The sequence below is a fragment of the Miscanthus floridulus genome, chromosome 10 (assembly GCF_019320115.1).
Source record: "Miscanthus floridulus cultivar M001 chromosome 10, ASM1932011v1, whole genome shotgun sequence".
Lineage (NCBI taxonomy): Eukaryota > Viridiplantae > Streptophyta > Magnoliopsida > Poales > Poaceae > Miscanthus > Miscanthus floridulus.
In genome coordinates, this window is record NC_089589.1 from 15696278 (window position 1) to 15706323 (window position 10046).

Consider the following 10046-nt stretch of genomic DNA (forward strand, 5'->3'; position numbering starts at 1 on the left):
ACTTCTCATGTGTACTAACAAATGTCGACTTTCCTGTTCCTGTTCGTGTTCCTAATCCTTCATTATGGTGGACTATAAAGAGTAAACAATCTCACGTGCACCACATTTTTTTCCTGGACAATGCTAACGCGTGACAGGTTGCGTGTTTCCTCATCTACCTCGTGCCCGCCTCCTCCGCCACCCTTTTCTCTCTCCTTTGCCGCCCTCCTGTTAGATATTATGGGCTTGGCCCATTTATTTAATATCTCTATTAAACTCTATGGTCCGTACATGTACATTAATGGTTTTATACCATATGGGAATTTAATCGAGAGGCGACTCTACTTAAATACTTGATCATTGATCGATCTATTTGAGAAGTAAAAGTGAATCACCTGGATGCCACACGCGCGCACGCGCGCCACCGCCGCGGCCCGGCCCGGCCCGAGCCCGTGCGCGCGGGCGGCGGCGAGCGAGCGGGCGAGGCCTTTATTTTTGAAACTCCGTTTCCGTTTCCTGTGACGAATTGATTGGAGGTTAACTCCTGTGACTTCTGGCTCTCCGTCTCCGTCTCTCCCACCGCAGAAGGGAGGTGTGACCCCTCGGTGCCGTCGACTTCTCGTCTTCTGGCCTCTGCCTATAAAACAAATCCTCTCCTCTCGGTTAAGCTCTCTTGGCGAAATACACCACTTTCCAGCAGCGCAAGTTCTTCCCGTTCCACCTCCGGCGAGCACCAGAGATGGAAGAGTAGGCCTCCGGAACGCATCTCCGTCGTGGGCTTCATCTGCTCGGGTGAAGACGGGCGATTACGTTTTTGGGGAGTGTCGGTGGTGGCACGACTACTCGCTGGTGAACCTGTAGCGGTGCCTCTTCACGGCGTCCTTTTCTGCACTGCATCGAGTGGGACGACTACAACAGCAAAGCACCACCATGGCTTTTCCTGGTGCGAGCGGCTCCGCCGCAGGGTATAATCTCCTTCACCCTCTTCTGAGTTTCATTATCAATATCATGATGTTCCTAGGCAATACTGCTTTCATTTTCAGCATGCTCTGTTTGGTTGATTTGGATGATTATGCTAGTACTGGTTTTCTGGTTCCTTTTATTTTTGTGATCATCGTGATCTTGATATTTGAGAACACATCTTTTATATTTATGATCATATCTGTGATGCTTCAGCTATGTAAAACAATGTTTCACATATGTTTCGGCTCTATAATTTGTCTTATCATCATGTTAACATTTGTCATGAATTGTTTCTGTCTTTTTATTCATGACTTCACTCTCCTTTTTATTGCGTTATTTTTATGGATTAAAATAAATATGAAAATGCCTTATTTTTCAACATTCCAAAAACGTAATTTCAGGCCATTTTCATCTGTTGGCTTTGCGGGCATGCTAAAGCCTACGCCGTTTGAGGGCACTCACTACAAGAGGTGGCGTGAGAAAGCCCTTCTGTGGTTGTCGGCCATGCGCTGTGGTCATGTGCTCAATGAGCAACCTGCTACTGTGAGATCCGATGAGGATGAGCAGGCTTGGGGACATGCTGAGACCATGTGCAAGGCTGCACTGTTGAGCATCATCAATGATTCTCTGGTTGATGCCTACATACCACTCCCGACTGGCAGAGCTGTGTGGGAAGCCCTTGAGGCCCGGTACAGTCTTTCCGACGCCGGTTCTGAGCTGTACATCATGGAGTAGTTCCATGACTACAAGATGGTTGATAACCGTCCTGTAGTCGAACAGGCTCATGAGATACAGGGACTGGTGAAGGAATTGGAGCTGTACGGCTGTCCTCTCCCTGACAGGTTCGTGGCAGGTTGCATTATTGCTAAGCTGCCACCTTCCTGGACTGATTTTGCTACTACCTTGAAACACAAGAGGCAGCAGTTTAGCATTGCTGAACTTGTTGGCACTCTTGATGTTGAGGACAAGGCAAGAGCAAAGGATGTTAAGGGAAAGAGCAAGGGCGGGAATGGTGAGACGACTACTAGTGCACATGTGGTGCAAAAGTTTTGTCCTAAGCCACAAAAGAAGAAGCCCCAGCAGGAGCTTAAGCAGAAATCCACTACCTTCTTCAAGAAAGGTAATAATAAGAAGATGGGATTAGACAAGGCAAAGATGAACTGCTTCACTTGTGGGAACACTGGGCACTTTTCTAGAGAGTGTCCTGAGGCTAAGTGGAAGCCTCCACCAAAGGCGAAGACAGTCAACACCATTGAGACTGATGCAGACGCTGCTGGGTATGGTAATTTATCTGCATTTACAGTTTGTTCCTCACCTGATTGGTGGGTTGATACAGGTGCAAATATACATGTGTGTGCTGATAAGTCCTTGTTTTCTTTTTACCAGGTCGGGAGGAGTGGAGCCTTGCTGATGGGGAATGGCGCGCGTGCTAGTGTTCATGGTGTTGGTACGGTGGATCTGAAGCTTACTTCGGGGAAGACCGTGCAACTCAAGAACGTGCATCATGTCCCCTCAATAAGGAAAAATCTTATTAGTGGCTCTCTGCTATGTCGAGACGGTTTTAAACTTGTGTTTGAGTCGAATAAATGTGTTATGTCAAAGTATGAAACCTTTGTTGGAAAAGGCTATGAGAGCGGAGGCTTGTTCCGCTTGTCTTTGGTTGATACTTTACCTCTTGCAGTGAATAATGTCGTTAATAACGTTAATGTTGAGATGAATGTTTGGCATTCTCGATTATGTCATGTTAATCTTGGTTGCATGTCCCGCTTAGCTGGTTTGAATTTAATTCCTAAATTTGACGTTGCCAAAAGCTCCAAATGTCATACATGCGTTGAGGCAAAACAACCTCGCAAGCCTCACAAGGCAGCTGTGGCGAGAGAGTTGGCTCCACTTGATCTCATCCATTCCGATATTTGTGAAATGAACGGAATTTTGACAAAAGGTGGTAAGAGATACTTCATAACGTTCATAGATGATTGCACTCGATATTGCTATGTGTACCTAATTAAAACAAAAGATGAGGCATTACATTATTTTAAAACCTTTAAAGCTGAGGCTGGGAATCAACTTGAAAAGCATATCAAACGGTTGCGGTCCGATCGCGGGGGAGAATATTTCTCTAATGAATTTTCTGAGTTTTGCGCGGTGCACGGTATAATTCATGAGAGGACACCTCCATACTCACCACAATCCAATGGGATTGCTGAAAGAAAGAACCGCACTCTAACTGACTTGGTGAATGCCATGTTGGAGACAGCTGGTTTATCTAAGGAATGGTGGGGTGAGGCAATTTTAACTGCGAATCATGTCCTAAATAGAGTGCCCACAAAGAACAAAGAAATCACTCCATTTGAGGATTGGGAGAAAAAGAGATTAAATATTTCTTATCTTCGCGTTTGGGGTTGTTTGGCCAAAGTGAACGTGCCAATAAACAAAAAGTGAAAGCTTGGACCAAAAACTGTAGATTGTGTTTTCTTAGGCTATGCCATTCATAGTGTGGGCTATCATTTTTTAATAATAAATTCTAGTGCTCCTGATATGGCTGTTGGAACGGTCATGGAGTCTAGAGATGCCATGTTCTTTGAGAATGAATTTCCAATGAAAATAGGTGCATCTAGCATGTCTAGTCATGATCCTATTCCTGAACTTCATGAATCAAATATACACGCTGATGATAACACCCATGAGCTTGAGCAAAATCCTGAGGAGGATGATAATACTGTCACTCGAAGGAGTAAGAGGCAAAGAGTTACAAAATCCTTTGGAGAAGACTTTATTATATATCTCGTGGATGACACTCCCACAACCATTTCTGAGGCATACTCTTCTCCTGATTCTGACATGTGGAAGGAAGCAGTGCAAAGTGAGATGGACTCCATTATGTCCAATGGGACGTGGGAAGTGGTTGACCGTCCATTTGGTTGCAAACCTGTGGGCTGTAAATGGGTGTTTAAAAAGAAGCTGAGGCCTGATGGTACAATTGAGAAGTACAAAGCTAGGCTTGTTGCTAAGGGTTATACACAGAAGGAAGGTGAAGATTACTTTGATACTTACTCACCTGTTGCTCGATTGACGACCATTCGTGTGTTGCTATCCCTGGCTGCCTCACATGGTCTTTTCATTCATCAGATGGATGTTAAGACATCCTTCCTAAATGGAGAGCTTGAGGAAGAGATCTACATGGATCAGCCTGATGGGTTTATTGCAAATGGTCAAGAGGGTAAAGTTTGTAAGTTATTGAAGTCCCTGTACGGCCTAAAGCAAGCCCCCAAGCAGTGGCATGAGAAGTTTGATAAAACTTTAACATCAGCCGGCTTTGTTGTGAATGAAGCTGATAAATGTGTATATTATCGGTTTGGTGGTGGTGATGGTGTGATACTATGCCTATATGTGGATGATATATTAATATTTGGCAACAATCTAAATGTGATTAAAGAAGTAAAAGATTTTTTGTCGAGTAACTTTGAGATGAAAGACTTGGGAGAGGCTGATGTTATTCTCAACATTAAGCTTTCAAGGGAGGAAGGAAATGGTGGGGTAACTCTTATGCAGTCTCACTATGTGGAAAAGGTCTTGAACCGATTTGGGTACAGTGAGTGTACGCCTGCTCCTACTCCGTACGATCCAAGTATTCATTTGAGGAAGAATCACAGAATTGCAAGAGACCAATTGAGATATTTACAGATAATTGGTTCTCTTATGTACCTAGCTAGCGCAACCAGGCCTGATATCTCGTTCGCTATAAGCAAACTGAGCCGGTTTGTGTCAAATCCGGGAGATACTCACTGGAATGCTCTTGAGAGAGTGCTGCGCTATTTGAAAGGGACAATGAGTTACAGCATTCACTTTTCCGGGTATCCGAGGGTACTAGAGGGTTATTGTGATGCTAATTGGATTTCTGATGCGGATCAGCTATATGCCACGAGTGGATACGTGTTTCTACTTGGAGGTGGTGCTGTTTCTTGGAAGTCTTGCAAGCAGACTATCTTAACGAAGTCTATAATGGAAGCAGAACTGACCGCATTGGATACCGCTAGTGCTGAGGCAGAGTGGCTCCGTGATCTCCTGATGGATTTGCCAATTGTTGAGAAACCAATCCCAGCAATTTCCATGAACTGTGATAATCAAACTGTGATCACTAAGGTAAACAGTTCTAAGGATAACATGAAGTCCACAAAGCATGTGAAGAGACGCTTGAAGACTGTCAGAAAACTGAGAAACTCCGGAGTAATTGCATTGGACTATGTCCATACATCAAATAATCTGGCAGATCAATTCACTAAGGGTCTGTCACGCAATGTGATAGAAGGTGCGTCGAGGGAACTGGGTTTGAGACCCACATAGAGCCATCAACAGTGGTAACCTGTCCTATGTGATCGGAGATCCCGTGAATTAGGATGGCGAAACAAGCTGTTGATTGACTGAGGGAGAGACCCCTTAGATTATAGCTCAGTTCGTTGGAGATGCACCGTCTCTCTAATACTGTTAGGCAGGATGATTAAGTTCTTAATGTGATCCGAGCGGCTTGGTATAGCGGGGATGTTGTCCTACAGAACATCCTATAAGGAACACACCTATATGAGCTCGATTGCTAGTCACAATCTATGAGATGTGGGTAATCTCTAGATGCTCATGAAAAGGCCTCGAAGTGTGACTTATATGCTTCAAAACAGAGGGAAGGCACTTGGCAGCCTAGTATCAGTTAAGAGGCTATGTGAAACTCATCTCGCACAAAACTGTCAATTCAAGGTTCTGTCCATTGTTCAGTTGTGGATGAGTGTAGCTAGCTTTCTAGATGGATGTTCAACTTAACAGTCTCCATCGAAACACTGGTATATAAAAGGAATGTGGTTCTGAGAACTTCAAACTGCGTACCCTAGAGTTTGGTGGGGATTGTGAGATATTATGGGCTTGGCCCATTTATTTAATATCTCTATTAAACTCTATGGTCCGTACATGTACATTAATGGTTTTATACCATATGGGAATTTAATCGAGAGGCGACTCTACTTAAATACTTGATCATTGATCGATCTATTTGAGAAGTAAAAGTGAATCACCTGGATGCCACACGCGCGCGCGCGCCGCCGCCCGGCCCGGCCCGAGCCCGTGCGCGTGGGCGTGGCGAGGCGAGGCGAGGCAGGCAGGCGGGCGGCGGCGAGCGAGCGGACGGGCAAGGCCTTTATTTTTGAAACTCCGTTTCCGTTTCCTGTGACGAATTGATTGGAGGTTAACTCCTGTGACTTCTGGCTCTCCGTCTCCGTCTCTCCCACCGCAGAAGGGAGGTGTGACCCCTCGGTGCCGTCGACTTCTCGTCTTCTGGCCTCTGCCTATAAAACAAATCCTCTCCTCTCGGTTAAGCTCTCTTGGCGAAATACACCACTTTCCAGCAGCGCAAGTTCTTCCCGTTCCACCTCCGGCGAGCACCAGAGATGGAAGAGTAGGCCTCCGGAACGCATCTCCGTCGTTGGCTTCATCTGCTCGGGTGAAGACGGGCGATTACGTTTTTGGGGAGTGTCGGTGGTGGCACGACTACTCGCTGGTGAACCTGTAGCGGTGCCTCTTCACGGCGTCCTTTTCTGCACTGCATCGAGTGGGACGACTACAACAGCAAAGCACCACCATGGCTTTTCCTGGTGCGAGCGGCTCCGCCGTAGGGTATAATCTCCTTCACCCTCTTCTGAGTTTCATTATCAATATCATGATGTTCCTAGGCAATACTGCTTTCATTTTCAGCATGCTCTGTTTGGTTGATTTGGATGATTATGCTAGTACTGGTTTTCTGGTTCCTTTTATTTTTGTGATCATCGTGATCTTGATATTTGAGAACACATCTTTTATATTTATGATCATATCTGTGATGCTTCAGCTATGTAAAACAATGTTTCACATATGTTTCGGCTCTATAATTTGTCTTATCATCATGTTAACATTTGTCATGAATTGTTTCTGTCTTTTTATTCATGACTTCACTCTCCTTTTTATTGCGTTATTTTTATGGATTAAAATAAATATGAAAATGCCTTATTTTTCAACACCTCCCCCGCTATCGACCAGCAGCCCTCATCCTCATCCCCGCCTTCGTCCTAGCTCCGCGTTCTTCCTCGCTCCCGCCCCGCCGCCAGTCCGCCACCCATCGCCCTGCCGCGATGTAGTAGTCTCGTCGGAGCTCTGCGGCCATGGCCGCACCCGTGGAGCTCCAGCGAGACCCTACCGCGTCCGCGGCAGCCTCCTTCCCCTCCCTCCCTCCCGCCGTCGCTGTGGCCATCCTCGCCCCCTCCCAGACCTAGCCCGGCAACCTCCTTTGCCGCCAGAATCCTAACGCCGCCCTCCAACTGTCCCCAACGCCTAGATGGCCTACCTCTCCCGAGCTCCTCCTAAGCCCATCGGAATTGGAGAATCTCCCGAGCCCCTTCTAAGCCCGTCGGAATTGGGGAAGAAGAGTGAGGCGCGGGCCACCGGAACCTAGCCGCCGCTATCTTCTTCGTCGGCGCGGGTGCAGCGACCATCGCGTAGTAACGTTTCCTATTTTTTTAATATATATAGGTTTGCATTGATTTGAACAAACTGAGCCTACATGATGGGGAAATGTCAAAATTCTGAGGACACGCAAAAATCTACTGCAGTATATATAAAATGAACCAAATAAAACGTAGCTAAATTCCACCTTCACGTACGGTGTGGAGCCCAGGAGGCCTGCCGCCGCCCGCCGACCACACCATCAGATGCATGCCCGCCGGCGTTCACCTCAAGCAGGACGTTCCCTATACAACAGTAGAGCTCTGGAGCTAGGTTCCCCGGAAGGAGCTCGCGCGCCGCCACAGGACGCCCGGAGTCCGCACCGTGCGTCCGTGCCCGGCTCCAGCTCCGGCTCCTATCCGATCGACGCGGAACCACCGACCTGCCGCGGCCTCCGTCCAACCGACTTAATTACCGACACAAAAGCCGATCGCCGTCAGAGTCCTAAGTCGGCACGCATTCGGCGGCCTACTATATACATGACCAGGAGTCGGACAGCCCGTATGTCGGTCGGTCGGTTATGCCTGTGTATAAATACGTCGCACCAGCCCCACCAATCCACCAATCGTATCTCCTCCACACCAACAAGCAGGCAAAAACTTAATAATAATTATATATATATCGTTCATGTCGAACAGTCCAATGCGTGGCGTCGCAGGGCACCCTGCTGGAGCCTGGTGTATGGACTGGAGCGCGGAAATCCAGCGCAAACGTGATGCGCTGCGCTCGTATCTGGCGGTCCTTGGAGAGGCACGTAGACGGCTGGAAGAGGTACAACACGACGCCGACGGCGAGCTCGTCCCGGGCGCCGGTAGCGCCGCCGCAGCAGATGAGTCCTCTGAGACTGCTGGCGCCGACGATTTCTATCCGCTGGACGACGAGCCGGAAGAAGAGCGCCCAATGCAGTGGCAGGACCAAGTGTGCCGCCAGATGGTTTACAATTACAACAGCTCCAGCCACCTACGGCAGGACGACGACGACCTCGTCGGCCACCTTGCGGACTCCGACAACCACGACCTCGACGACGACGACGACGGCGATGAGATATCTCGAGACATACTTGCTCTAGGGCTGCACGTCCCGCACATCCAGCAGGCCGGCACAGCCACTCCTCCTCCCTTCGTGCCCGGTGAAGAAGACGCGGACGGCGACCGCGGCTTTGGGGCCGTCCCGGCCTCCGCCGCGGCCATCGTGGGCCTCAAAGAGCACAGGTACGACGGGTCGTCCGGAGGTGACAGCATGTGCGTCATCTGCATGAGGAGCTACAAGAAGGGCAGGAGGCTCCGCGTGATGCCGTGCACGTATAAGCATCGGTTCCACGGCAGGTGCATCAGGGAGTGGCTGTCGCGGAGCAACATGTGCCCGCTCTGCCGCCATGCGCTGCCCACGGCGGACGCGGAGCAAGGAGGAGGCGGCGTCCAAAGGAGAGTGCTAGTAGTGCGGGTGAATGTGAATCCGTACTAGTACTAGCTTAGTGTACCCAGTGCAGTGTATATACAGTGGCTTTACACTTTTACCAACATTATTAGGATTATAAAGTATTTTTTTCTTCCAGCTAGGATGCTCTATCTTCTATGTTACCGTGAACGGAAATGCTTAGGCACGGGCGTCCCATCTTCCAGATGCTGATGTTGCCGTGGGCCGCGATGATGCTGGCTTAAACGTTCCAACAAGTGTGTTCCATTATGCTCGCATTTATTTATTGAAAAATCGTTCGGTTGTTGTCCACTCTCTAGAACGGATACCCCACCCTCCAGGTCCTAGACTCCCAGCACCGTCACCGTGTGCCACGACTGCTCTGCCGCAGTGGCCACTCGCCTAGCACCATCCTTCCTCTCCACCGGTGGTGCTCGCTCCGCCCATCACGCGCGCCGCCCACTCCCTCCTGTCGCCCGAGCACTGCCCGCCTGGATGAACCAAGCCCGGTGCTGGTGGTGCTGGTTGTGGTGGTGCTCGCGGCGCTGCAGGTGTTGGTGGTGCTCACGCACTGCCGCTCGTCGCGGCTCCAACCCCAACGGCTGGATTGGACCGACCCTGGGCACCCGATGTTGCAAAACGCATGTTTCATGTGTTTCAGATGTGTCATAGGTATGTTACAAGTGTTTCATATGGATGTTGCAAAAGTATATCGGGATGTTTCATATGTTGCAATGGTTGTACGCATATGTTGCAAGCTTTTGTTCCCATTGTTTCATCTATTTTTTAGACATATGTTGCAAGTGTGCTTATCTGGATGTTGCATATATTTTGCGCATATGTTGCAAATGTTTTATCTGGATGTTTGCATGTATTTACAATGGTTTCAAGTGTTTTCGGTGTTTTGCAAGTGTTTAAGACGCAATTTTCAAGTGATTCATAAGTTTTAAGACATGTGTTGCAAGTGTTGTATCTAGATGTTTTAAAAGTAGATCGGGTGTTGTATCTTCCTCCTCGCCTTCTATTGCCTCGTCTCGATGTCTCCTCCGCCTCTAGGGCCGCTAGCGAGGTCCGGCACGGCCGTCCAAGTCCTTCCCCTTCCAGGTGCTCAAGTTGGACGTAGGGCAGCGGTGGAGGAGCAAGGGCCAGTGTTGGCCTGTGGATGGGGA

General features: G+C 48.6%; 1 protein-coding gene across 1 annotated transcript; it reads left to right on the forward strand.

Annotated features, from left to right (window-relative positions):
* The first annotated feature begins 8088 nt into the window (after positions 1–8088).
* On the forward strand, positions 8089–8925 carry LOC136488066 (E3 ubiquitin ligase BIG BROTHER-related-like). Its single transcript, XM_066485111.1, has one exon. It carries the CDS (start codon positions 8089–8091, stop codon positions 8923–8925), a length of 837 nt encoding a protein of 278 aa, XP_066341208.1.
* Positions 8926–10046: the final 1121 nt, after the last annotated feature.